Source organism: Zonotrichia leucophrys, unplaced genomic scaffold, assembly GCF_028769735.1.
Source record: "Zonotrichia leucophrys gambelii isolate GWCS_2022_RI unplaced genomic scaffold, RI_Zleu_2.0 Scaffold_340_55594, whole genome shotgun sequence".
Lineage (NCBI taxonomy): Eukaryota > Metazoa > Chordata > Aves > Passeriformes > Passerellidae > Zonotrichia > Zonotrichia leucophrys.
In genome coordinates this window covers 4,519-32,190 of record NW_026992545.1, presented here as the reverse complement: position 1 = coordinate 32,190, position 27,672 = coordinate 4,519, and the positions used below count along the sequence as shown (strand labels likewise).

The 27,672-nt window shown below is 43.5% G+C and overlaps 1 protein-coding gene across 1 annotated transcript in view; it reads right to left on the bottom strand.

Moving 5' to 3' along the window:
* The window catches only part of LOC135441553 (L-gulonolactone oxidase-like), a gene marked incomplete at its 5' end in the record, with an annotated part of 32,707 nt that extends 5,239 nt beyond the window's left edge, over window positions 1-27,468 (bottom strand). Inside the window, 9 exons of the mRNA XM_064701110.1 lie at window positions 4,056-4,146; window positions 6,265-6,429; window positions 10,140-10,289; window positions 14,003-14,079; window positions 15,800-15,907; window positions 20,405-20,590; window positions 22,158-22,248; window positions 24,679-24,773; window positions 27,343-27,468. Of these exons, the coding sequence (XP_064557180.1) occupies window positions 4,056-4,146; window positions 6,265-6,429; window positions 10,140-10,289; window positions 14,003-14,079; window positions 15,800-15,907; window positions 20,405-20,590; window positions 22,158-22,248; window positions 24,679-24,773; window positions 27,343-27,468 (1,089 nt within the window). The remainder of the gene's footprint in view (window positions 1-4,055; window positions 4,147-6,264; window positions 6,430-10,139; window positions 10,290-14,002; window positions 14,080-15,799; window positions 15,908-20,404; window positions 20,591-22,157; window positions 22,249-24,678; window positions 24,774-27,342) is intronic.
* Window positions 27,469-27,672: the final 204 nt, after the last annotated feature.

Here is a 27,672-nt window from a genome sequence, read left to right as displayed (position 1 = left end):
CCCAACCCCCCTTTCCCCCCCCCCCTTCTCAACCCCTTCCCCTCCCCCCCCCCTTTTTTCCCCCATCTCCCCCCCCTTTTCACCCCCCAAATTTCAAGCCCTTTTTCCCAATTCTTTTCATTCCCCCTTTTCCCCCCAAACCCCTTTCCCCCATCCCCCCACCCCCCATCCACCCATTTTTTCCCCCCTTCTCACCCCCTTTTCCCACCCCCCTTTCTCACCCATCTTTTCATTTTTTTTCCCCCCCATTCCACCCCCCCCCCCCTTTTTCCCCCCCCCATCAAACCCCCCCCCCCAGTTTCTCCCCCCCCCAAAAACCCCCCCCCATCTCCCCCATTTCTCCCCCCATTTCCCCCCCCCCATTTCTCCTCCCCATTTCACCCATTCTCCCCCCCCCCCCCCCCCTCCCCCCACCCCAAACCCCCCCCTGTCAACCCCCAAGTTATCCCCCCTTTTCAGCCCCCCATTCAACCCCCCCCCTTCTCCCCCATTTTTCACCCCCCACTCTCCCATTTTTTCCCCCCCTTCTCCCCCCTTTCTCCCCCATTTCTCCCCCCTTTTCCCCCCATCTCTCCCCCATCCCCAAACCCCCATTTCCCCTTTTCTCTCCCCCCTTCCCCCCCCCCCCACTCACCCCCCTCTCCCCCCTTCTTTCCCCCCCATTTTCCCCCCATTTCTCCCCCCCATTTCTCCCCCAAAAATTCCCCCCCCCCAAACCCCCCCCCAACCCCCCCCCCCCCCCCATTTCTCCCCCCCCCCCCCCCCCCCCACTCCCCCCAACCCCTTCTCACCCCCCCCCCCCCCCCCCCCCTTTCTCCCCCATTCAAATCCCCCTTTCCCCCAAAATCTCTTCCCCCCCATTTCCCCCCCCTCCTAAACCCCCACCAAATTTTTCTCCCCTTTTTTTTTATTTTTTTTTTTCCCCCCCTTCCCCCCCCCCCCCCTTCACCCCATTTTTTCCCCCCATTTCTCCCCCCATTTCTCCCCCATCCACCCATTTTTTTCTTTCATTTCCCCCATCCCCAAAACCCCCTTTCCCCCAATCCATCCCCCTTTTTCCCCCCATACACCCCCTTTTCTCCCCCCCTCCCAACCCCCTTTCCCCCCCTTCCCCCCCCCCTTCCCCCCCCCCTCCCCCCCCCCATTTCACCCCCATTTCACCCCATTCTCCCCCCATCTCACACCCCCTTTTACCCCCCAAATTTCTCCCCCCTTTTTGGCCCCCCCATTCTCCCCCCTTTTCCCCCCCCCCCTTTCTCCCCCCATTCTTTTTTTTTTTTTTCCCCCCCACCTCCAACCCCCTTTCCCCAATCCATTCCCCCTTTTTCCCCCCCCTTTTTCACCCCCATTTTTTCCCCAATCCCCACCCCCATCTCCACCATTTTTTTCCCCTTCCCCCCCCTTTCTCACCCCCCAATTTCTCCCCCATTTTCCCCCCCCCATCTCACCCCCATTTTCAACCCCCTTCCCCCCCTTTTCCCCCCCCCCAACTCCCCCAATTCACCCATTAAAAACCCCCCCCCCCTTCTCCCCCCCATTTCACCCCATCTCACCCCCCCTTTTTTCTCCCCCCTTTTCCCCCCCATCTCACCCAATTCAAAACCCCCTTCTCCCCCCCCCCCTCACCCCCATTTCCCCCATTTCCCCCCCAAAATCTCAAACCCCCATTTCCCCCATCTCACCCCCCCATCTCCCCCCTTTTTCCCCCTTCCCCCCCCCCCATCTCACCCCCATCTCACCCCCTTTTCTCCCCCATTTCTCCCCCCATCTCACTTTTTTTTACCCCCCCTTTTTCCCCCCCCTTCCCCCCCTTTTCTCCCCCATCCCACCCCATTTCCCCTCCCCCCACCCTCAACCCCACTCTCCCCCCTCTCACCCCTTTTCCCCCCCCAAAAATTTCACCCCCCATCTAAACCCCCTTCTCCCCCCATTTCCCCCCCCCAATTCCCCCTTCTCCCCAATTTCCCCCCCCATTTTTCCCCCTTCCACCCCTTCTCCCCCCCCCCCCCCCACCCCCCTCCCCCCCACTCCCCCCCCCCTTTTCCCTCCCCCCCTCCCCCCCCCCTTTTTAAACCCCCATTTCCCCCCCATTAAATCCCCCTTCTCCCCCATCCCCCCCCCCCAATTTTTTGCCCCCCTCCCCAACCCCAGCCCCACCCATTTCTCCCCCCTTCTCCCCCCCATTTAACCCCCTTTTCTCACCCATGTTTTTTCATTTTTTTCCCCCCAATCTTTTTCCCCCCTTTCCCCCCCCTTTTCCCACCCCCATTCTCCCCCCATCTAAACCCCATTTCCCCCCCCCATTTCACCCCCATCTCCACCTTTTTTTCCCCCTTTTTTCCCCCCCCCCCCATCTCACCCCCATTTAAACCCATTTCCCCCCCCCCCCCATCTCCCCCCCCCAATCCCCCCCCCATTCTCCCCCCCCCTCCCCCCATCTCACCCTTTTTTTCTCCCCCCATTCCCCCCCCCAAAATTTCCCCATTCCCCCCCCCCTTTTTCTCCCCCCCCCCCCCCCTTTTTTTTCACCCCCCTTACCCTTTTCTCCCCCCCCCCCCCCCCCCCACCCCCCACTCCCCCTTTTCCCCCCCCTCCCCCCCATTCACCCCCATTTAAAAATCCCCTTATCCCCCATCTCTCCCCCCCATTTCTCCCCCCCCCCCCAACCCCCATCCTCCCCCCCCATTTCTCCCCCATTTTCCCCCATTATTTTCCCCTTTTTTTCTCATCTAGAAATCCCATTTTTCCTCCATTTTTTCCCCTCTTTTCCCCCAGTTTTTCCCATTTCCCCCATATTTTCCCCCATATTTTTCCCTCCAATTTTCCCCATTTTCCCCCCATTTTCCCCCATTATTTCCCCCTTTTTTTCTCATTTAGAAATCCCATTTTTCCCCAATTTTTCCCATTTCCCCCCCATTCTTTCCCCATTTTCCCCCATTATTTTCCCCTTTTTTTCTCATTTACAAATCCCATTTTTCCCCCAATTTTCCCCATTTCTCTTCTAATTTTCCCCCCCATTTTCCCCCCATTTTTCCCCATTTTCTCCCATAATTTTTCCCTAATTTTCCCCCCAATTTTCCCCCCTTTTTTCCCCCTTTTTCCCCCATTTTTCCCACATTTTTCCCTAATTTTCCCCCATTTTCCCCCATTATTTCCCCCTTTTATTTTCTCATTTAGAAATCCCATTTTTTCCCCAATTTTCCCCATTTCTCTTCTAATTTTTCCCCCTATTTTTCCCCATTTTCCCATTTTTTCCTCTAATTTTTTCCCCATTTCTCCCCCATTTTCCCTCATTATTTCCCCTTTTTTTCTCATTTAGAAATCCCATTTTTCCTCCATTTTTTCCCCTCTTTTCCTCCAATTTTTCCCCATTTTCCCCCCATTTTTTCCTCAATTTTCCCCCATTATTTCCCCCTTTTTTCTCACTTACAAATCCTATTTTTCCCCCAATTTTCCCCACTTCTCTTCTAATTTCCCCCCCATTTCCCCCCTATTTTCCCCATAATTTTCCCCCTTTTCCTCTCATTTTTCCCTCTTTTCCCCCCATTTTCCCCTTTTTTTCTCATTTAGAAATCCCATTTTTCCCCATCTTTTCACCCCATTATTTCCCCATTTCCCCCCTATTTTTCCCCATCTTATCCCCATTTTTCCCCTCTTTTCCTCTCATTTTCCCCACTTCCCCCATTATTTCCCCCTTTTTTCTCATTTAAAAATCCCATTTTTTCCCCCCAATTTCCCCATTTTCCCCTGATTATTTTCCCATTATTTTTCCCCATTTTTCCTCCATTTCCCCCCAATTTCCCCCATTATTTCCCCTTTTTTTCTCATTTACAAATCCCATTTTTCCCCAATTTCCCCCATTTCCCCCCATTATTTTCCCCATTTTTTTCCCCATTTTTCCCCATTTTTCCCCCATTTCCCCCCATTATTTCCCCATTATTTTCCCCATTATTTTTTCCCCATTATTTCCCCATTATTTTCCCATTATTTTCCCCATTATTCCCCATTATTTTTCCCATTTTTCCCGGTTTTTTCCCCATTTCCGGGGTTTTCACCTTTGCCCAGTGGGGCCTCCCCCCGTGCTTGCGCATGATTCGCTCGTAGAGCAGCCAATAGCGAGCCAGGGGCACCGCCCGCCCGTACGGCCTGCGGGGACAAATCAGAAATGGGGGATCCACTGGGGGATCCACCCTGGGAATTCGGGATCCACTCCCATGATCTGCTCTGGGAATTCGGGACCCATCCCCAGGAATTTGGTATCCACTCCGGGATCCACCCCAGGAATTCGGGATCCACCCCCGGATCCACTCCAGGAATTTGGAATCCACCCCGGGAATTTTGGATCCATTCCCAGATCCACTCTGGGAATTCAGGATCCACCCCAAGAATTTGGGATCCATCCCAGGAACCACTCCGGGAATTCGGGACCCACCCCCAGGATCCACCCCGGGAATTCGGGATCCACCCCAGGAATTTGGGATCCACCCCCAGGATCCACCCCAGGAATTCGGGATCCATCCCCAGGATCCACTCCGGGAATCTGGGATCCACTCTGGGAATTCGGGATCCGCCCCCAAAACCACTCTGGGAATTCAGAATCCACCCCCAGGATCCACTCCGGGAATTTGGGATCCACTCCGGGAATTTGGGATCCACCCCCAGGATCCACCCCGGGAATTCAGGATCCACCCCCAGGATCCACTCCAGGAATTCGGGATCCACCCCGGGAATTCGGGATCCACCCCCAGGATCAGCCAATAGCGAGCCAGGGGCACGGCCCGCCCGTACGGCCTGGGGGATACACAGGGATCAATTGTGGGATCCATTGGGGGATCCACCCCCGGATCCACCCCAGGATCCACTCCGGGAATTTGGAATCCACCCCGGGAATTTGGGATCCACCCCCAGGATCCATTTGGGGAATTTGAGATCTCAGGATCTGCATCAGGATCCACCCCCGGATCCACTCCGGGAATTTGGGATCCACTCTGGGAATTCGGGATCCGCCCCCAGGATCCACTCTGGGAATTTGGGATCCACTCCGGGAATTTGGGATCCACCCCAGGATCCTTTCACAGAAGTCGGGATCCACCCCCAGGAATTTGGGTTCCATCCCCAGGATCCACTCCGGGAATCTGGAATCCATCCCGGGAATTTGGGATCCGCCCCAGGGAATCTGGGATCCTGGGATCAGCCAATAGCGATCCCAGGACTGGATCCATCCAATTCCGGCTGCTGTGATCCCGAATTCCTGGAGCGGATTCCAGGAGTGGATCCATCCAATTCCCACCCCTGGCTTCCCAAATTCCTGGAGCGGATCCCGAAGGTGGATTCAGGGCTTGGATCCATCCAATTCCCACTCCTGTGATCCCAAATTCCTGGAGCAGATCCTGGATTCCCGGAGTGGATCCCAGGACTGGATCCAGCCAATTCCCACCCCTGTGATCCCAAATTCCCGGAGCGGATCCCAGGACTGGATCCAGCCAATTCCCGCTCCTGTGATCCCAAATTCCCGGAGCGGATCCCAGGACTGGATCCATCCAATTCCCGCTGCTGTGATCCCAAATTCCCAGGACTGGATCCGGCCAATTCCCACTCCTGTGATGCCAAAATCCCGGAGCAGATCCCGGAGGTGGATCCTGGGCTTGGATCCATCCAATTCCCACCCCTGTGATCCCAAACTCCTGGAGAGGATCCCAGGACTGGATCCGGCCAATTCCCACCCCTGGCTTCCCAAATTTCTGGAGCGGATCCTGGATTCCTGGAGCGGATCCCAGGACTAGATCCATCCAATTCCCGCTCCTGTGATCCCAAACCTGTGATCCCAAACTCCCGGAGTGGATCCCAGGGCTGGATCCACCCAATTCCCGCTGCTGTGATCCCGAATTCCTGGAGCGGATCCCAGGACTGGATCCATCCAATTGCTGCTCCTGTGACCCTGAAATCCCAGAGCGAATCCCAGGACTGGATCCATCCAATTCCCGCTGCTGTTATCCCAAACTCCCTGAGCAGATCCCGGAGGTGGATCCTGGGCTTGGATCCGGCTGATTCCCACCCCTGGGTTCCAGAATTCCTGGAGTGGATCCCGGATTCCCAGAGCGGATCCCAGGACTGGATCCATCCAATTCCCACCCCTGTGATCCCAAATTCCCGGAGCGGATCCCAAACTCCCGGAGCGGATCCCAGGACTGGATCCATCCAATTCCCGCTGCTGTGATCCCAAACTCCCGGAGCGGATCCCGGACTGGATTCCCGGGCTCCCACCTGTACATGATGACGTTGATGTAGCAGCTGTCCCGTTGGAAGCAGGGGCTCAGCGGGATCCGGTCGCGCCGGCAGAACCGGATCTCCACCGGGAAATGGGCCCGGATGCCGGGATCCGCCTCCAGCGCCGCCCGCAGCTCCAGCAGCGCCGCCCGCGTCCGGCTCCTGGATCCCCAAAATTCCAAAATCGGCCCAAAAATATTCCCAGTAATAATGGAAAAATTAATCCCAAAATTCCCGGTGAGAATGGAAAAAATAATCCCAAAAATTCCCATGAGAAGGGAAAAAATTGTCCCCAAAATTCCCCCAAAATAATCCCAAAAATTCCCCATGAGAAGGGAAAAAATAATCCCAAAAATTCCCAAAAATAATCCCAAAAATTCCCCCAAAATAATCCCAAAAATTCCCAAAAATAATCCCAAAAATTCCCCATGAGAAGGGAAAAAATAATCCCAAAAATTCCCAAAAATAATCCCAAAAATTCCAAAAAATAATCCCAAAAATTCCCCGTGAGATTAGAAAAAAAAATCCCCCAAATTCCAGTGAAAATGGGAAAAATAATCCCAAACATTCCCCGTGAGAAGGGAAAAAATAGTCCCAAAAATTCCCAGTAATAATGGAAAAATTAATCCCAAAATTCCCGGTAAGAATGGAAAAAAATATTCCCAAAAATTCCCCGTGAGAAGGGGAAAAATAGTCCCAAAAATTCAAAAAAATAATCCCAAAAATTCCCAAAAATAATCCCAAAAATTCCCCGTGAGAACGGAAAAAATAATCCCAAAAATTCCCAAAATAATCCCAAAAAATTCCCAAAAATAATCCCACAAATTCCCATGAGAACGGAAAAAAATAGTCCCCAAAATTCCCAAAATAATCCCAAAAATTCCCGTGAAAATGGGAAAAATAATCCCAGAAATTCCCACTGAGAATGGAAAACACAATTCCAAATATTCCTGGATTGGGATTTGGGAATTTCCATGGGAACTGAGCGGGATTTGGGAATTTCCATGGGAATTCACTGGGATTTGGGAATTTCCATGGGAATTCACCAGAATTTGGGACTCACATGGGGACGGCCCAGTCCTGGTTTGGGATTTGCGATTTTCCATGGGAATTCACCAGAATTTGGGAATTTCCATAGGAATTGACCGGGATTTGGGAATTTCCATGGAAAACCCCAGAATTTCAGGACTCACACGGGGATGGCCCAGTCCTGGTTTGGGATTTGGGATTTTCCATGGAAAAGCCCAGGAATTCGGGATTTTCCATGGGAATTGAGTGGGATTTGGGAATTCCCTGGATTGGGATTTGGGATTTTCCATGGGAATTGAGCAGGATTTGGGAATTACATGGGAATGGCCCAGTCCTGGTTTGAGATGTGGGATTTTCCATAGAAATTGAGCAGAATTTGGGAATTTCCATGGAAAAATTCCAGATTTCCGGACTCACACGGGGACGGCCCAGTCCTGCACTGGGATTTTTTGGGATTTTCCATGGAATTCATGGAATTTCGGACTCACACGGGGACGGCCCAGTCCTGCACTGGGATTTGGGATTTTCCATAGAAATTGAGCAGAATTTGGGATTTTCCATGGAAAAGCCCCAGGAATTCGGGAATTTCCATGGGAATTCACTGGAATTTGGGATTTTCCATGGGAATTGAGCGGGATTTGGGAATTCCCTGGTTTGGGATTTGGGATTTTCCATGGAAAAGCCCCAGAATTCGGGATTTTCCATGGGAATTGGGTGGGATTTGGGAATTTCCATGGGAACTGAATGGGATTTGGGATTTTCCATGGAAAACCCCGGAATTTCAGAACTCACACGGGGATGGCCCAGTCCTGCACTGGGATTTGGGAATTTCCATGGGAATTGATGGGAATTTGGGACTCACACGGGGAATGGGATGGCCCAGTCCTGCACTGGGATTTGGGAATTCCCTGGATCGGGATTTGGGATTTTCCATGGAATTCATGGGATTTCAGAACTCACACGGGGACGGCCCAGTCCTGCACTGGGATTTGGGATTTTCCATAGAAATTGAGCAGAATTTGGGAATTTCCATGGAAAAGCCCAGGGATTTGGGAATTTCCCATGGGAATTGAGCGGGATTTGGGAATTTCCATGGAAAAGCCCCAAGAATATGGGATTTTCCATGGAAAAATCCCGGATTTCTGGACTCACACAGGGATGGCCCAGTCCTGGATTGGGATTTGGGAATTCCCTGGTTTGGGATTTGGGAATTTCCATGGAAACTGAGAGGGATTTGGGAATTTCCATGGAAAATCTTGGATTTCCGCACTCACACGGGGACAGCCCAGTCCTGCACTGGGATTTTTTGGGATTTTCCATGGAATTCCTGGGAATTCGGGACTCACACGGGGACGGCCCAGTCCTGGTTTGAGATTTGGGAATTCCCTGGATTAAGATGTGGGATTTTCCATGGAAAAGCCCCAGGATCTGGGATTTTCCATGGAAAACCCTGGAATTCCGGACTCACACAGGGATGGCCCAGTCCTGCACTGGGATTTGGGAATTTCCATGGGAATTGAGTGGGATTTGGGAATTCCCTGGATTGGGATTTGGGATTTTCCATGGAAAACCCCGGATTTTTGGACTCACGGGGGGATGGCCCAGTCCTGGATTGGGATTTGGGATTTTCCATGGGAATTCATGGGAATTCCGGACTCACACGGGGACGGCCCAGTCCTGCACTGGGATTTGGGATTTTCCATGGGAACTGAGCGGGATTTGGGAATTATATGGGGATGGCCCAGTCCTGGATTGGAATTCAGGATTTTCCATGGGAATTGAGCGGGATTTGGGATTTTCCATGGAAAACCCAGGATTTTGGGACTCACACGGGGACGGCCCAGTCCTGCACTGGGATTTGGGATTTTCCATGGGAATTGAGTGGGATTTTTTGGGATTTTCCATGGAAAACCCCCAAATTGGGGACTCACACGGGGACGGCCCAGTCCTGCACTGGGATTTTTTGGGAATTTCCATGGAATTTCCGGACTCACACGGGGACGGCCCAGTCCTGGTTTGGGATTTGGGATTTTCCATGGGAACTGAGCGGGATTTGGGAATTCCCTGGATTGGGATTTGGGATTTTCCATGGAAAAGCCCAGGAATTTGGGAATTTCCATGGAAAACCCCAGAATTCTGGACTCACACGGGGACGGCCCAGTCCTGCACTGGGATTTGGGATTTTCCATGGGAATTGAGCGGGATTTGGGATTTTCCATGGAAAACCCTGGAATTTGGGATTTTCCATGGGAATTCACCAGAATTCTGAACTCACATGGGAATGGCCCAGTCCTGGTTTGGGATTCGGGATTTTCCATGGAAAAGCCCCAGGAATTCGGGAATTTCCATGGGAATTGAGCGGGATTTGGGAATTCCCTGCTTTGGGATTTGGGATTTTCCATGGGAATTCATGGGAATTGGGGACTCACACAGGGACGGCCCAGTCCTGCACTGGGATTTTTTGGGAATTTCCATGGAAAAACCCCGGATTTCCGGACTCACACGGGGACGGCCCAGTCCTGGACTGGGATTTTTTGGGAATTTCCATGGAATTCATGGAATTCCGCACTCACACGGGGACGGCCCAGTCCTGGTTCCGGATTTGGGATTTTCCCTGCATCGGGATTTGGGATTTTCCATGGGAATTGAGTGGGATTTTTTGGGATTTTCCATGGAAAACCCCCAAATTGGGGACTCACACGGGGACGGCCCAGTCCTGCACTGGGATTTTTTTGGGATTTTCCATGGAAAATCTCGGATTTCCGGACTCACACGGGGACAGCCCAGTCCTGCACTGGGATTTTTTGGGATTTTCCATGGAATTCCTGGAATTCCGCACTCACACGGGGACGGCCCAGTCCTGGACGTGCTGCCGGAAGCGGCACTCGTAGGTGAGGACGCGGTGGCTGCGCCCGACGCTCTCCTGGCGGGAGCTGAACAGGAGCCGGAAAAACGCGCGGTTGATCCAGGGCACCAGGGCGGGGAAGAACGAGCTGGGAAAAGGGGAAAAAATCGGGAATTCGGTCAAAAAAATTCCAGAATTCAGTAAAAAATTCCTGCAAAAAAACCCGGGAATTCAGTGAAAAAAACCCCGGGAATTCAGCCCTCAAAAAACAGGAATTCACCCCCAAAAAATGGGAATTTTGGCCGAAAATGTTGGATTTTAGCCCCCAAAAAATCCTGCAGAAAACCCGGGAATTCAGACCCCAAAAACCAGGAATTCACCCCCAAAAAATGGGAATTTAGCCCCCAAAAAATCCTGCAAAAAAACCCCGGGAATTCTTTCCCAAAAATCCTGCAAAAAAACGGGAATTCCTTCCCAAAAAAAGGGAATTCAGCCCCCAAAAAATGGGAATTCCTTCCCAAAAAATCCTGCAAAAAAACGGAGAATTCTTTCCCTAAAATCCTGCAAAAAAATGGGAATTCAGCCCCCAAAAAAAGGGGGAATTCAGTCCCCAAAAAAATGGGAAATCACCCCCCAAAAAATGGGAATTCCTTCCCAAAAAATCCTGCAAAAAACCCAGAGAATTCCTTCCCAAAATAATGGGAATTCTCTCCTGGCGGGAGCTGAACAGGAGCCGGAAAAACGCGCGGTTGATCCAGAGCACCAGGGCGGGGAAGAACGAGCTGGGAAAAGGGGAAAAAAACGGGAATTCAGTCAAAAAAAACCCGGGAATTCAGTCAAAAAAATCCCGGGATTGCTTCCCAAAAAATCCTGCAAAAAACCCCGGAATTCAGCCCCAAAAAACCGGGAATTCAGTCCCCCCAAAAAATGGGAATTCAGCCCCAAAAAATTGGAATTCAGCCCCCAAAAAATCCTGCAAAAAAACCAGGAATTCAGTCCCCAAAAACCGGGAATTCACCCCCAAAAAATGGGAATTTAGGTCCCAAAAAATCCTGCAAAAAAACGGGAATTCAGTCCCCCCAAAAATGGGAATTCAGCCCTAAAAAATTGGGAATTTAGCCCCTAAAAAATCCTGCAAAAAAACGGGAATTCTTTCCCAAAAATCCTGCAAAAAAATGGGAATTCCTACCCAAAAAAATGGGAATTCAGGTCCCAAAAAAAAGGGAATTCCTGCCCAAAAAAACCTGCAAAAAAACCCGGGAATTCAGCCCCCAAAAACCAGGAATTCACCCCCAAAAAATGGGAATTTAGCCCCCAAAAAATCCTGCAAAAAAGGGGAATCCCTTCCTGAACAGGAGCCGGAAAAACGCGCGGTTGATCCAGAGCACCAGGGCGGGGAAGAACGAGCTGGGAAAAGGGGGAAAAACGGGAATTCAGTCAAAAAAATCCTGGAAATTTTTCCTGAAAAAATCCTGCAAAAAAACCCCTGGGAATTCAGTCAAAAAAACCAGGAATTCACCCCCAAAAAATGGGAATTTAGGCCAAAAATGTTGGATTTTAGCCCCCAAAAAATCCTGCAGAAAACCAGGAATTCTTTCCCAAAAATCCCCCAAAAAATTGGGAATTCCTGCCCAAAAATTCCTGCAAAAAAACGGGATTTCAGTCCCCCCAGAAATGGGAATTTAGCCCCAAAAAATCCTGCAAAAAAATGGGAATTCAGTCCCCCAAAAAATGGGAATTTCTTGCCAAAAAATCCTGCAAAAAACCCGGGAATTCAGCCCCCAAAAACCAGGAATTCACCCCCAAAAAATGGGAATTTAGCCCCCAAAAAATCCTGCAAAAAACCGGGAATTCAGTCCCAAAAATGGGAATTTAGCCCCCAAAAAATCCTGCAAAATTCTTTCCCAAAAATCCTTCAAAAAATCGGGAATTCCTTCCTAAAAAATCCTGCAAAAAACCCGGGAATTCAGCCCTAAAAACGAGGAATTCACCCCCAAAAAACCGGGAATTCAGTCCCCCATAAAATGGGAATTCAGCCCCAAATATTGCAATCCTGCAAAAAAACCCGGGAATTCTTTCCCAAAATCCTGCCAAAAAAGGGGAATTCAGCCGCCAAAAAAATGGGAATTCAGTCCTCCAAAAAAATGGGAATTCCTTCCCAAAAAGTCCTGCAAAAAACCCGGGAATTCAGCCCTCAAAAACCAGGAATTAACCGCCAAAAAATGGGAATTTAGGCCCCAAAAATCCTGCAAAGAAACGGGAATTCAGTCCCAAAAAATGGGAATTCAGCCCCAAAATATTGGAATTCAGCCCCCAAAAAATCCTGCAAAAAAACCTGGAGAATTCCTTCCCTAAAATCCTGCAAAAAAACCAGGAATTCCTGCCCAAAAAATCCTGCAAAAAACCGGGATTTTTGGGATTTGGGGTTTGGGATTTGGAGGTCAGGATTTGGGATTTTTGGGATTTTTGGGATTTTTGGGATTTTTGGGATTTTTGGGATTTGGGATTCTGGGCATTTGGGATTTTGGGGATTTCTGGGATTTGGGGTTTTGGGATTTTTGGGATTTGGGATTTGGGATTTTTGAGATTTTTGGGATTTTTGTGATTCGGGATTTTGGGATTTGGGGATATTTGGGCTTTTTGGGATTTTTGGGATTTGGGGTTCGGGATCTGGGATTTTTGGGATTTTGGGGATTTTGGGGATTTTGGGTTGGGGATCTGGAGTTTAAGGGAATTTGGGATTTTGGGAATTTTGGGATTTTTAGGCATTTTGGCATTTTGGATTTTTGGGATTTTTGAGATTTTTGGGATTTTTGAGATTTTTGGGATTTTTGTGATTTGGGATTTTTGGATTTTGGGCATTTGGGATTTTGGGCATTTGGGATTTGGGGTTAGGGATTTGGGATTCTGGGTATTTGAGATTTTTGGGAATTTGAGATTTGGGATTTTTTAGATTTTTGGGATTTTTGGGGATTTGGGATTTGGGATTTTTGGGATTTTTGGGATTTTTGGGATTTTTGGGATTTGGGATTTGGGATTTTGGGCTTTTGGGATTTTTATGATTTGGGGTTTGGGATTTTTTGAGATTTTTGGGATTTTTGGGATTTGGGATTTTGGGCATTTGGGATTTTTGGGATTTTTGGGATTTTTGGATTTTTGGGATTTTTGGGATTTTTGGGATTTTTGGGATTTGGGATTTTTGGGATTTTTGGGATTTTTGAGATTTTTGGCATTTGGGGATTGGGATTTGGGATTCTGGGCATTTGGGATTTCAGATTTGGGATTTGGGATTTCTGTGATTTGGTATTTTTGAGATTTTTGGGATTTTTTGAGATTTTGGGCTTTTGGGCTTTTTGGGATTTTTGTGATTTTTGGGATTTGGAGTTTGGGATCTGGATTTTGGGGTATTTGGGATTTGGGGATTTTGGGATTCAAATTCCAAAAAAATCCCCCAAAAATGGAGGGATTTGGGATTTGAGGGTTTGGGGATTTGGGATTTTTGAGATTTTTGGGATTTGGGATTTTTGGGATTTTTGGGATTTTTGTGATTTTTGGGATTTTTGGGATTTGGGGTTTTGGGATTTTTGGGATTTTTGGGATTTTTGAGATTTTTGGGATTTGGGATTTTGAGGATTTGGGATTTTTGGGATTTGGGATTTGGGATTTTTGGGATTTGGGATTTTTGGGATTTGGAATTTTGGGATTTTTGCTACATTTGGGATTCTGGGTACTTGGGATTTTTGGGATTTTGGACATTTGGGATTTTGAGATTTTTGTGATTTGGGATTTTTGGGATTTGGTATTTTTGGGATTTGGGATTTTTGGGATTTTTGGGATTTTTGGGATTTTGTGTTTCCGTACCTGATCCAGAGCAGGAGCTGCAGGAGGTGAAATCCCACGGCGTAATCCCAAAACCAACTGGAGGACGAGCGGGGAGCCTGCAAAACCACGGCAAAATCAGGGATTTCGGGAATTTTGGGAATTTTTGGGAATTTTGGGATATCAGGGATTCCATGGAGGTATCCAGGATTTTGTGAGGATTTCAGGATTTCATTTTAGGAATTTTTGGATTTGATTTTTGGGATTTTTGGATTTCAGGGATTTCAGGGATTTTAGGAATTTGATTTTAGGATTTTTGGGAATTTTTGGGATTTCAAGGATTTAGGTTTTTTGGATTTCAGGATTTGAATTTTAGGATTTCAGGATTTTGGGAATTTTTGGGATTTCAGTATTTTGAGATTTTTGGATTCAGATTTGGATTTTAGGATTTCAGAGATTTTGGGGATTTCAGGAATTTCATTTTGGGAATTTTTGGGAATTTTTGGGATTTCAGGGATTACAGGGATTTTTGGATTTCAGGAATTTCATTTTAGGAATTTTTGGGAATTTTGGGATTTCAGGATACAGGATTTTTGGGATTTCAGGAATTTAATTTAGGAATTTCGGATTTTTGGATTTCAGGATTTTGGATTTTTTGATTTCAGAATTTTTGCATTTTAACGATTTTAGGGATTTCAAGGATTTCAGGAATTGTAAGAATTTTTGGGATTTCAGGAATCCTTGGGATTTAAAAGATTTTGGGAATTTCAGGGATTTTTGGGATTTATGGGAATTTTAGGAATTCTCAGAATTTCATGGATTTCAGGGATTTTAGGAATTTTTTGGATTTCAAGGATTTTTCTCATTTGGGGATTTTTCGGGATCTCGGGAAATTTTAGGAATTCTCAGAATTTCACGGATTTTTGGGATTTCAGCAATTTTTTGTATTTTAACTATTTTAAGGATTTTTGGGAATTTCAGGGATTTTTGGCATTTTGGGATTTTTTGGGGATCTCAGAGAATTTCAGGAACTCTGGGAATTCCGTGGATTTTGGGGATTTCAGGGAATTTTTGGGACATCAGGAATTTTTTGTATTTTAACGTTTTTAGGGATTTCAGGGATTTCAGAGATTGTAAGAATTTTTGGGATTTCAGGGATTTCGGGCAATTGGGGATTATTTGGGATCTCAGGGAATTTTAGGAACTCTCAGAATTTCATGAATTTTTGGGGTTTAAAGGATTTTTCTCATTTGGGGATTTTTGGGATCTCAGGAAATTTTAAAAATTCTCCGAATTTCATGGATTTTTGGGATTTCAGGAATTCTTGGGATTTAAAGGATTTTGGGAATTTCAGGGATTTTTGGCATTTGGGGATTTTTGGGATCTCAGGGAATTTTAGGAACTCTCAGAATTCCATGAATTTTGGGATTTAAAGGATTTTTGGCATTTTGGGATTTTTTGGGATTTCAGGCAATTTTAGGAACTCTCGGAATTCCGTGGATTTTGGGGATTTCAGGGAATTTTTGGGACATCAGGAATTTTTTGTATTTTAACGTTTTTAGGGATTTCAGGGATTTCAGGAATTCTAAGAATTTTTGGGATTTCAGGAATTCTCGGAATTTCATGGATTTTTGGGATTTCAGGGGATTTTGGGATTTCAGGAATTTTTTGTATTTTAACGATTTTAGGTATTTCAAAGATTTCAGGAATTCTTGGGATTTAAAGGATTTTGGGAATTTCATGTTTTTTTGGGATTTTGGCATTTTGGGATCTTTTTTTGGGGATCTCGGGAAATTTCAGGAATTCTCGGAATTTTAGGAATTTTGGGAATTTCAGGACCTGCTCAGTGGGATCCTGGTAGATGACCCGGACGTTGTCGGTGTGCGGGAACCACAGGAAGCGGAAATATCGGGAATTCCGCAGGTGCTCGTCCAGCTCATCCAGCACCTGGAAAAACGGGAAAAACGGGGAAAATTCCGGAATTTTTTCCAGGTTTTCCACCGTGGGAATGTCGGGAATTTGGCAGAGATCCCAAAATTTGGGATCCAACGGGAATGGGGCTCAATTCCAGCGGGATATTGCCCAGGAAAACATTCCCATAAAATATTCCCAATAAATATTGCCATGAAATATTCCTAGAAATTATTCCCAAAATATTTCCAAGAAATTATTCCCAAAAATATTCCCAAAAATATTCCCAGAAAATTATTCCGAAGGAAAATTCCCGAGAAATATTCCCAAGAATTATTTTCCAAGAAATATTCCCAGGAAATGATTCCCAGGAAATATTCCCATGAAATATTCCCAGGAAACATTCCCAGGAAATATTCCCAGGAAATTATTCCCAAGAATTATTTCAGAAAATATTCCCAGAAAATATTCCCAAGAAATTATTCCCAGAAAACATTCCCAAAAAAGATACCCAGGAAAAATTTCCAGGAATTTATTCCAATAAATATTCCCAATAAATACTCCTGGGAATTATTCCCAGGTAATTATAATCAGAAAATATTCCCAAAAAATATTCCCAGAAAATTATTCCGAAGGAAAATTCCCGAGAATTATTCCAAGAATTATTTTCAGAAAATATTCCCAGAAAATATTCCCAAGAAATTATTCCAGAAAACATTCCCAAAAAAGATACCCAGGAAAAATTTCCAGGAATTTATTCCCAATAAATATTTCCAGGAAATATTTCTGGGAATTATTCCCAGGTAATTATAATCAGAAAATATTCCCCAAAAAATATTCCCAGAAAATTATTCCCAAGGAAAGTTCCCGAGGATTATTTCCAAGAATTATTTTCCAAGAAATATTCCCAAGAAAATATTCCAGGAAATTATTCCCGAGAATTATTTTCAGAAAATATTCCCAAAAATATTCCCAGGAAATTATTCCGAAGAAAAGTTCCCGAGAATTATTCCCAAGAATTATTTTCCAAGAAATATTCCCAGGAAATGATTCCCAGGAAATATTTTCATGAAATATTCCCAGGAAACATTCCCAAGAAATATTCCCAAGAATTATTCCCAGAAAACATTCCCAAAAAAGATACCCAGGAAAAATTTCCAGGAATTTATTCCCAATAAATATTTCCAGGAAATTTTTTCTCTGGACATATTCCCAAGAAATATTCCCAAGAAATTATTCCCAGGAAATTATTCCCTATAAATATTCTCAAAAAATGATTCCCAGGAATTTTTGGAATTTCAGGAATTTTGGATTCCCACCTGTGTGAGGGTTGATGGGAAGGCGATTTCCCAGAGCCGGAATTGTGGAAAATTTCATTTTTCCCAAGGAAATCTCGGGAATTTTTTCTTCATTCCCACAGAAATTCAGGGAAATTTTGGGAAATTTTTGGGAAATTTTAGGGATTTTTTTTGGGAAATTTTTGGAGATTTTTGGGGAATTTTTGGGAAATTTTTTGGGATTTTTTTTTGAATTTTTGGGGAATTTTTTGGAATTTTTGGGGAATTTTTTGGGGAATTTTGGGATTTTTCCCCACCTGTGTGAGGGTTGAGGGAAAGGCGATTTTTTTGGGGAATTTTTTGGGAATTTTTGGAGATTTTTGGGGAATTTTTGGGAAATTTTTTGGGAATTTTTTGGGAATTTTTTGGAATTTTTCGGGGAATTTTTTGGGGAATTTTTTGGGGAATTTTGGGATTTTTCCCCACCTGTGTGAGGGTTGAGGGAAAGGCGATTTCCCAGAGCCAGAATTGTGGAAAATTTCATTTTTCCCAAGGAAATTCTGGGAATTTTCCCAAGAAAATCTCCGGAATTTTTTCCCCATTCCCACCAGAATTTTCGGAATTTTTTATTTTCAGGAATTTGGGATTTTCCCAACTTTGAGGTGAGGAAGCGATTTCCCAGGAAAGACCGAATTGTGGAAAATTCCATTTTTCCCAAGAAAATCTCGGAATTTTCCCTCATTCCGTGGAAATTTTTACCTCAATCTGAATTTTTGGGAATTTTGGAATTTTGGGATTTTTGGGATTCCCAATTTGACGGGAATTGATTGGAAGGCGATTTCCCTAGAGCAAATTGTGGAAAATTTCATTTTCCCAAGGAAATATCTCAGAATTATTTTCCCATCATTCCAACCCAGAAAATTTGGTGGAATTTTCGGAATTTTTAGGAATTTTTGGAATTTTTCCCACTGTGGAGTGCAGGGAAAGGCGATTCCCAGAGCGAATTTGGAAAATTTCATTTTTCCCAAGAAAATCTTGGTATTTTTCCCAATTCATTCATGAAATTCCAGGAAATTATGGAATTTTGTGGAAATTTTGGGAATTTTTGGGAATTTTGGGAATTTTTGGAAAATTTTTGGGAATTTTTGGGAAATTTTTGGGGAATTTTGGGGAATTTTTGGGAATTTTTGGAATTTTCTGGGAATTTTTGGGAATTTTGCCACCTGTGTGAGGGTTGACGGAAAGGCGATTTCCCAGAGTCCGAAGTTGTGGAAAATTTCATTTTTCCCAAGAAATCTCGGAATTTTTTCCCCATTCCTGGAATTTTTCTCATCTGGGAATTTTTGGATTTTCAGGGATTTTTGGGATTCCCACCTGTGTGAGGGTTGAGGGAAAGGCGATTTCCCAGAGCCGGAATTGTGGAAAATTTCATTTTTCCCAACAAAATCTTGGGAATTTTTCCCCATAATCCTGGCCTGGGAATTTTTTCTCATTCCCTGGGAAATTTTTGGGGAATTTTTTGGGAATTTTGGGAATTTTTCCCCACCTGTGTGAGGGTGAGGGAAAGGCGATTTTTGGCGGAATTTTTGGAAATTTTGGAATTTTTGGAATATTTGGGAATTTTTTGAAATTTTTTGGGAATTTTTTGGTTTTTTTGAATTTTTGGGAATTTTTTGGGAATTTTGGGATTTTTCCCCACCTGTGTGAGGGTTGATGGAAAGGCGATTTCCCAGAGCCAGAATTGTGGAAAATTTCATTTTTCCCAAGAAAATCTCGGGAATTTTTTCCCTCATTCCTGGGAATTTTTCCCTCATTCCGAATTTTTGGATTTGGAATTTTGGATTCCCACTTGGATTGGGGAAAGGAATTTTTTGGGAATTTTTGGAATTTTTGGAGATTTTTGGGGAATTTTTGGAAATTTTTTGGGAATTTTTGGGAATTTTTTGGGGAATTTTGGGATTTTCGCACTGTGTGAGGTGGATGAAAGGGATTTTTTTGGGGAATTTTTGGGAATTTTTTGGAGATTTTGGGGGATTTTTGGGAATTTTTGGGAATTTTTGGAATTTTTGGGAATTTTTTTGGGAATTTTTTGGAATTTTTTGGGAATTTTTTGGGAATTTTTGGAGATTTTTGGGAATTTTTGGGGAATTTTTTGGGAATTTTTGGGGAATTTTTTGGGGAATTTTTTGGGATTCCCACCTGTGTGAGGGTTGACGGAAAGGCGATTTCCCGGAGCCGGAATTGTGGAAAATTTCATTTTTCCCAAGGAAATTCTGGGAATTTTCCCAAGAAAATCTCGGGAATTTTTTTCCTCATTCCCGGGAATTTTTGGGAATTTTTGGATTTTCAGGAATTTTGGGATTTTCCCCACCTGTGTGAGGGTGGAGGGGAAGGCGATTTCCCGGAGGCAGAATTGTGGAAAATTTATTTCCAAATTTGGGAATTTCCAAGAAAATCTCGGAATTTTTTCCCCATTCCCACAGAATTTTGAATTTTGGATTTGGAATTTCGGGAATTTTGGAATTCACTTTGAGGTGGAGGGAAAGCATTTTTTTGGGAATATTTGGGAATTTTTGGAATTTTTTGAGAAATTTTTGGGGTTTTTGGAATTTTTGGGAATTTTTGGGGAATTTTTTGGGGATTTTGGGATTTTTCCACCCTGTGTGAGGTTGTGGAAAGGCGATTTTTTTGGGATTTTTTGGGAATTTGATTTTTGGGAAATTTTTTGGGAATTTTTTTAAATTTTTGGGAATTTTTGGAATTTTTGGGAATTTGGGTTTCCCCACCTGTGTAGGGTGGATGGAAAAGCGATTTCGCGCAGCCGGAATTGTGGAAAATTTTCTTTTTCCAAAAAATTTTGGGAATTTTTTCCCTCATTCCTGGAATTTTGGAATTTTGGAATTTTGGGATCCCACCTGAGTGAGGGTTGATGGAAAGGCTATTTCCCAGAGCTGGAATTGTGGAAAATTTCATTTTTCCCAAGAAATCTTGGGAATTTTTTCCCATCACAGAAATTTCTGGAATTTGTTTCCTGGACAATTCTGGGAAATTTTTGGGAATTTTTGGGAATTTTGCGGGAATTTTGGGGAATTTTTGGGAGTTTTTGAGAAATTTTGCGATTTTCCAAACCTGGAATTGTGGAAAATTATTTTTCAGGAATTTGGATTTTCCCAAGAAAATCTCCGGAATTTTTTCCCTCATTCCTGGGAATTTTTGGGAATTTTGGGAATTTCGGGAATTTTGGGATTTTCCCCACCTGTGTGAGGGTGGAGGGAAAAGCGATTTCCCGGAGCCGGAACTGGCGCACGCACTGGAAGGTGACGTCCAGGACGATCCCCAGCGCCCCCAGGTGCAGCCGGGCCGCCCCGAACACTTCCGGGTTCAGGGACTCGGAACATTCCAGAACCTCCCCCGAGGCCAGCAGCAAAGTCAGCGCCACCACCTGGGGAAAAACGGGATTTTGGGGAATTTTTTGGGATTTTTTTCGGATTTTTTTTGGATTTTATTTTGATTTTTTTCAGAATTTTTTCGGATTTTTTTGGATTTTTTTCAGATTTTTTTCGGATTTTTTTGGAATTTTTTTTGATTTTTAAAGGATTTTTTTCGGATTTTTTTTCAATTTTTTCTGGTTTTTTTTTCGATTTTTTTCGATTTTTCTCAGAATTTTTCCGGATTTCTTTGGAATTTTTTCGGATTTTTTGAATTTTTTGGATTTCTTTGGATTCTTTTCAGATTTTTTTTTAAATTTTTTCTGATTTTCTTATTATTTCTGATTTTTTTGATTTTTTAAAAATTTTTTCTGATTTTTTTTTTTTATTTTTTTGGATTTTTTTTTTCAATTTTTTATGAATTTTTTTGGATTTTTTTCAGATTTTTTCGGATATTTTTCTGAATTTTTTCAGATTGTTTTGTATTTTTTCTGAATTTTTTCAGATTTTTAATGGAATTTTTTCGGACATTTTTGGGATTTTTTTATTTTTTGGGAATCTTTTAGATTTTTTTCTATTTTAAATTTATTTTGGAATTTTTTTAAATTTTATTCAATTTATGGGAATTTTTTGGAATTTTTTCGGATTTTTTTGGAATTTTTTCAGATTTTTTTGGAATTTTTTCGGATTTTTTTCCCAATTTTTTCGGATTTTTTTCGGATCTTTGTTTTAATTATTTCAGAATTTTTTCTGATTTTTTAAATATTTTTTTAATTTTTTCGGATTTTTTTCGATTTTTTCCTAATTTTTTTAAAATTTATTTCAGAATTTTTAAAAATTATATTCAATTTATGGGGGGATTTTTGGGAGTTTTTTTCTGCTTTTTTTTGGGATTTTTTGCGGAATTTTTGGGGATTTTTGCCATTATTAGATTTTTGATGGGATTTTTTTGCGAGAGATTTTAAAATATTTTTTTCAGGATTTGTTGGCAATTTTGGGCGCTTTTTTGGGGCTTCTTGAGGATTTAATTAAATTATTTTTTTAATTTTTGGGGATTTTTTTGGGATTATTTTAGATTTTTTTTTATTATTATTGGAATTTGGGTTTTTGTTTTTTTAATATTTTAAAATTCTTTTGGAATTTTTGGGGTAATTTTTTGGGGGGGATTTTTAGAATTTTTTTTTTTTGATTTCTTGGAGATTTTTGGGGATATTTTTATTTTTGGGGAATTTTTTGGGAATTTTTGGGGAATTTTTTGGGAATTTTTTTTGGAATTTTTTGGGGAATTTTTGGGGAATTTTTTGGAGATTTTTTGGAGATATTTTGGGGATTTTTTTCAGACCTTGTGGCAGGATTCTGGTACTTCTAAAATTTTTTTTGGGGGGGATTTTTTGCATTATTTTAAATTCACCTTTTAAATTTTTTTTTTTTTTTTTTGCCACTTCCAAAAACTTAAATTATTTTTTAAAATTTTAAAATTTTTTGGGGGGGGATTTTCTAAGGGGGGTTTTCTAAGACCAAAAAACCCCAAATTTTAGGAAAATTTCGGGAATTTTAGGAAAATTTCGGGAATTTTCTCACCTGGGTGGCGAGGATGCCGAGCTGGATGCCGGTGTTGTGGGTGCCGGTGCCGATGACCCCGGCGGCCGTGACCTCGGCAACCGCGCCCAGACTGGCAATGGGAAAACACGGGATGGAATCGGGGACCTTGGAGCCGGATCATGGCAGGATCCGGTCCTGGAGATCCTGATCCCACCCGGATCCGGTCCTGGAGATCCTGATCCCACCTGGATCCGGTCCTGGAGATCCTGATCCCACCCGGATCCGGTCCTGGTCCCACCCAGATCCGGTCCTGGAGATCCTGATCCCACCCAGATCCGGTCCTGGTCCCACCCGGATCCAGTCCTGGAGATCCTGATCCCACCCGGATCCAGTCCTGGTCCCACCCGGATCCATTCCTGGCTCTCAATCCCACCCGGATCCAGTCCTGGTCCCACCTGGATCCATTCCTGGCTCTCAATCCCACCTGGATCCATTCCTGGTCCCACCCGGATCCGGTCCTGGTCTCACCTGGATCCATTCCTGGAGATCCTGATCCCACCCGGATCCAGTCCTGGAGATCCTGATCCCACCCGGATCCAGTCCCGGATTCTGATCCCTCCTGGATCCATTCCTGATCCCTCCTGGATCCATTCCTGGTCCCACCTGGATCCATTCCCAATCCTGATCCCACCTGGATCCATTCCTGATCCCACCTGGATCCATTCCTGGCTCTCAATCCCACCCAGATCCATTCCTGGTCCCACCTGGATCCGGTCCTGGAGATCCTGATCCCACCCGGATCCGGTCCTGGTCACACCTGGATCCATTCCTGGCTCTCAATCCCACCTGGATCCAGTCCTGATCCCTCCTGGATCCATTCCTGGAGATCCTGATCCCACCCAGATCCGGTCCTGGAGATCCTGATCCCACCCGGATCCATTCCTGGCTCTCAATCCCACCCAGATCCGGTCCTGGTCCCACCTGGATCCATTCCTGGAGATCCTGATCCCACCTGGATCCATTCCTGATCCTGATCCCACCCGGATCCATTCCTGGAGATCCTGATCCCACCCAGATCCATTCCCAGCTTGGATCCCACCTGGATCCAGTCCCGGATTCTGATCCCGCCTGGATCCATTCCTGGCTCTCAATCCCACCCGGATCCAGTCCTGGTCCCACCTGGATCCAGTCCTGGAGATCCTGATCCCACCCGGATCCAGTCCTGGCTCTCAATCCCATCTGGATCCATTCCTGATCCCACCAGGATCCATTCCTGGTCAAACCTGGATCCATTCCTGGCTGTCAATCCCACCCAGATCTGGGCCTGGAGATCCTGATCCCACCCGGATCCAGTCCTGGAGATCCTGATCCCACCCGGATCCGGTCCTGGTCCCTCCCAGATCTGCTTCTGGTCCACCAGATCCAGTCCTGGCTCTCAATCCCACCCGGATCCGGTCCTGGTCCCACCTGGATCCATTCCTGGAGATCCTGATCCCACCCAGATCCGGTCCTGATCCCACCCAGATCCAGTCCTGGAGATCCTGATCCCACCCAGATCCATTCCTGGTCCCACCCAGATCCAGTCCTGGCCCCACCCGGATCCATTCCTGGCTGTCAATCCCCCAGATCCATTCCTGGTCCCACCCGGATCCGGTCCTGGTCCCACCCGATCCATTCCTGGAGATCCTGATCCCACCCAGATCCAGTCCTGGTCCCTCTGGATCCATTCCTGGCTCTCTAATCCCACCTGGATCCATTGCCAGATTTGCTCCCACCTGGATCCCTTCCCAGATCTCTCCTGGATCATCCAATCCTGATCCCACCTGGATCATTCTGGCTCTCAATCCCACCGATCCGTCCTGTCCCACCCAGATCCATTCCACTTTGGAGCCCACCTGATCAATTCCTGATCCATGATCCACACTGGATCCTCTCCTGGATCCTGATCCCCCTGGATCCACTCTGATCCCACCTGGATCCATTCCCACATTTTGATCCACTGGATCCATTCCTGATCCTATCCCACCTGGATTCACGTCCCATTCCCATCCCCCTCCCCATCCCATATTCAATCCCATATTTAATCCCACATTTAATAAATTTAATCCCATATTTAATCCCATATTTAATCCCACATTTAATTAATTAATCCCAATTCAATCCCATATTTTAATCCCACATTTAATTAAATTAAATCCCATATTTAATCCCATATTTAATCCCACATTTACTGAAATTAATCCCATATTAATTCCCATATTTCAATCCATTACTCCCAGGCCATCCTTTTTATCTCATTCCATATTTAATCCCATATTCAATCCCATATTGAATTAAATTAATCCCATATTTAATCCCATATGTAAATGAAATTAATCCCATATTTATAATAAATTTAATCCCATATTTAATCCCATATTTAATTAAATTAATCCCATATTTAATCCCATATGTAATTAAATTAATCCCATATTTAATCCCATATTTAATCCCACATTTAATTAAATTTAATCCCCACATTTAATTAATTAATTAATCCCACATTTATTCCCGCTCTCACTTCTCCAGGGCCAGGCCGTGTTTGTCCAGCTCCAGGTTGAGCTCCGAGAGCAGAATCCCGGCCTCCACCTTCACCTGCAGCTTCTCCTTGTCCACCTGAAATTTGGGATTTTGGGAATTAATTCTGTTTTTTTGGAAATTTTTTTCCGATTTTTTGGGATTTTTTTTCAAATTTTTGGGATTTTTTTTCGAATTTTTTGGGATTTTTTTTCTGATTTTTTTTCTGATTTTTTGGGGGTTTTTTTCCAAATTTTTTTGGATTTTTTTTCTCATTTTTGGGATTTTTTTCTCTGATTTTTTTGGATTTTTTTCTGATTTTTTGGGAATTTTTCCTGATTTTTTGGGATTTTTTTTCTGATTTTTAGGGATTTTTTCTCTGATTTTTTGCGATTTTTTTTCTGATTTTTTTGGGATTTTTTTCTGATTTTTTTAGTGATTTTTGAGGGATTTTTGAGGGATTTTTTGGGGATTTTTGGGGGAATTTTTTTAATTTTGGGGATTTTTTTTTTCAATGTTCCGGAACATTCCATGCCTGACCTGCAGCACGCCGTTGAGTTTTTGGGGATATTTTTGTGATTTTTTTGAGGATTTTTTTGTGATTTTTGAGGATTTTTTTGTGATTTTTGGGGGCATTTTTTGTAATTTATTGTGATTTTTTGGAGAATTTTTGGGGGATTTTTGGGGCTTTTTTGTGATTTTTGAGGGTTTTTTTGTGATTTTTGGGGGCATTTTTTTGTAATTTATTGTGATTTTTTGGAGAATTTTTTTTGGGGATTTTTTGGGGGGTTTTTTGTGATTTTTTTGGGGATTTTTTGTTGTGTTTTTTGAGGGTTTTTTGTGATTTTTGGGGCATTTGTTTGTATTTTATGTGTGATTTTTTGGAGAATTTTTTTTGTGATTTTTGGGGGCATTATTTTGTAATTTATTGTGATTTTATGGGGAAATTTTTTTTTATTTTTTGGGGAATTTTTTTGTGATTTTTTCGTGATTTTTTTTGGGATTTTTGGGGGGAATTTTTTTAATTTTGGGGATTTTTTTTCCTCAATTTTCCGGAACATTCCGCGCCTGACCTGCAGCACGTGGTTGAGTTTTTGGGGGATACTTTTGTGATTTTTTTGGGGATTTTTTTGTTATTTTTGGGGGCATTATTTTGTAATTTATTGTGATTATTTGGGGGATTTTTGGGAGATTTTTTGTGGATTTTTGGGGGCATTATTTGTAATTTATTGTGATTTTTTGGGGAATTTTTTTTGGGATTTTTGCGGGTTTTTTTGTGATTTTTCGGGGGATTTTTTTGTGATTTTTGAGGGATTTTTTTGGGATTTTTGGGGGTATTTTTTTGTAATTTATTGTGATTTTTTGGGGGGAATTTTTTTACTTTTTGGGGATTTTTTTTGTGATTTTTTTGTGATTTTTGGGGGATTTTTTTTTGTGATTTTTTAGGGATTTTTTTGCGATTTTTTTGGGATTTTTGAGGGATTTTTTGGGGATTTTTGGGAAGGAATTTTTTAAATTTTGGGCAATTTTTTGGTGATTTTTTTTTTCAATTTTCCGGAAAATTCCATGCCTGACCTGCAGCACATGGTTGAGTTTTTGGGGGATTTTTTTGTGATTTTTTTGGGGATTTTTTTGTGATTTTTGGGGGGTTTTTTTGTGATTTTTGGGGGCATTTTTTGTAATTTATTGTGATTTTTTGGGGGATTTTAGCACGCGGTTGAGGTTTTGGGGGATATTTTTGTGATTTTTGGGAGATTTTTTTGTGATTTTGGGGGCATTATTTGTAATTAATTGTGATTTTTTGGGAAATTTTTTGTGATCTTTGAGGGCTTTTTTTTTTGTGATTTTTGGGGGTATTTTTTTGTAATTTATTGTGATTTTTGAGGGATTTATTGGGATTTTTGAGGGATTTATTGTGATTTTTGGGGGATTTTTGGGGGAATTTTTTTATTTTTTGGGGATTTTTTTGGTGATTTTTTTTTGTGATTTTTTGGGGAATTTTTTTGTGATTTTTGGGGGATTTTTTTGTGATTTTTTCGTGATTTATTGTGGATTTTTGGGGGAATTTTTTTAATTTTGGGGAATTTTTTTTTCCATTTTCCGGAACATTCCATGCCTGACCTGCAGCACGCGGTTGAGTTTTTGGGGGGATATTTTGGGAGATTTTTTTGTGATTTTTTGGGGAGATTTTTGAGGGATTTTTTTGGGTGATTTTTGGGTGATTTTTTTCGTGATTTATTGTGATTTTTTTTGGTGGATTTTTGTGAGGGAGTGTTTTTTAATTTTGGGATTTTTTTGTAATTTTGGGGGTATTTTTTTGTAATTTATTGTGATTTTTGAGGGATTTTTTTTTTATTTTTGAGGGTTTTTTTCATGATTTTTGGGGGTATTTTTCTGTAATTATTGTGATTTTTGAGGGATTTTTTTGTGATTTTATTGTGTTTTTTTGGGGGGGAATTTTTTTACTTTTTGGGGATTTTTTTTGTGATTTTTTTGTGATTTTTGGGGGATTTTTCAGGGATTTTTTGGGTGATTTTTGGGGGATTTTTTCGTGATTTATTGTGATTTTTTTGTGATTTTTTGAGGGATTTTTTGAGGAATTTTTTGGGGGAATTTTTTTAATTTTGGTTTGGTTTTTTTTCAGTTTTCCGGAACATTCCGGCCTGACCTGCAGCACGCGGTTGAGGTGGCCCAGGTGGATCATGAAGCCGTCGGTGCAGGCGATGTCCGAGGGGGAGTGGCCGCCCCCGACCACCTTCACCCGCTTGCCCTGCTCCCGCGCCAGCGCCAGGATCTGCCCCAAAACACCACAAATAAACCCAAAAATTACCTAAAATAGCAGAAATATCCCCCAAAAAAATGATCCTAAAATATCAAAAATGTCCCCAAAAAAACGATCCTAAAATATCAGAAATATCCCCAAAAAAATGATCCTAAAACATGGGAAGTGTCCCCAAAAAATTGACCCTAAAATATCAGGAATGTCCCCAAAAAATCA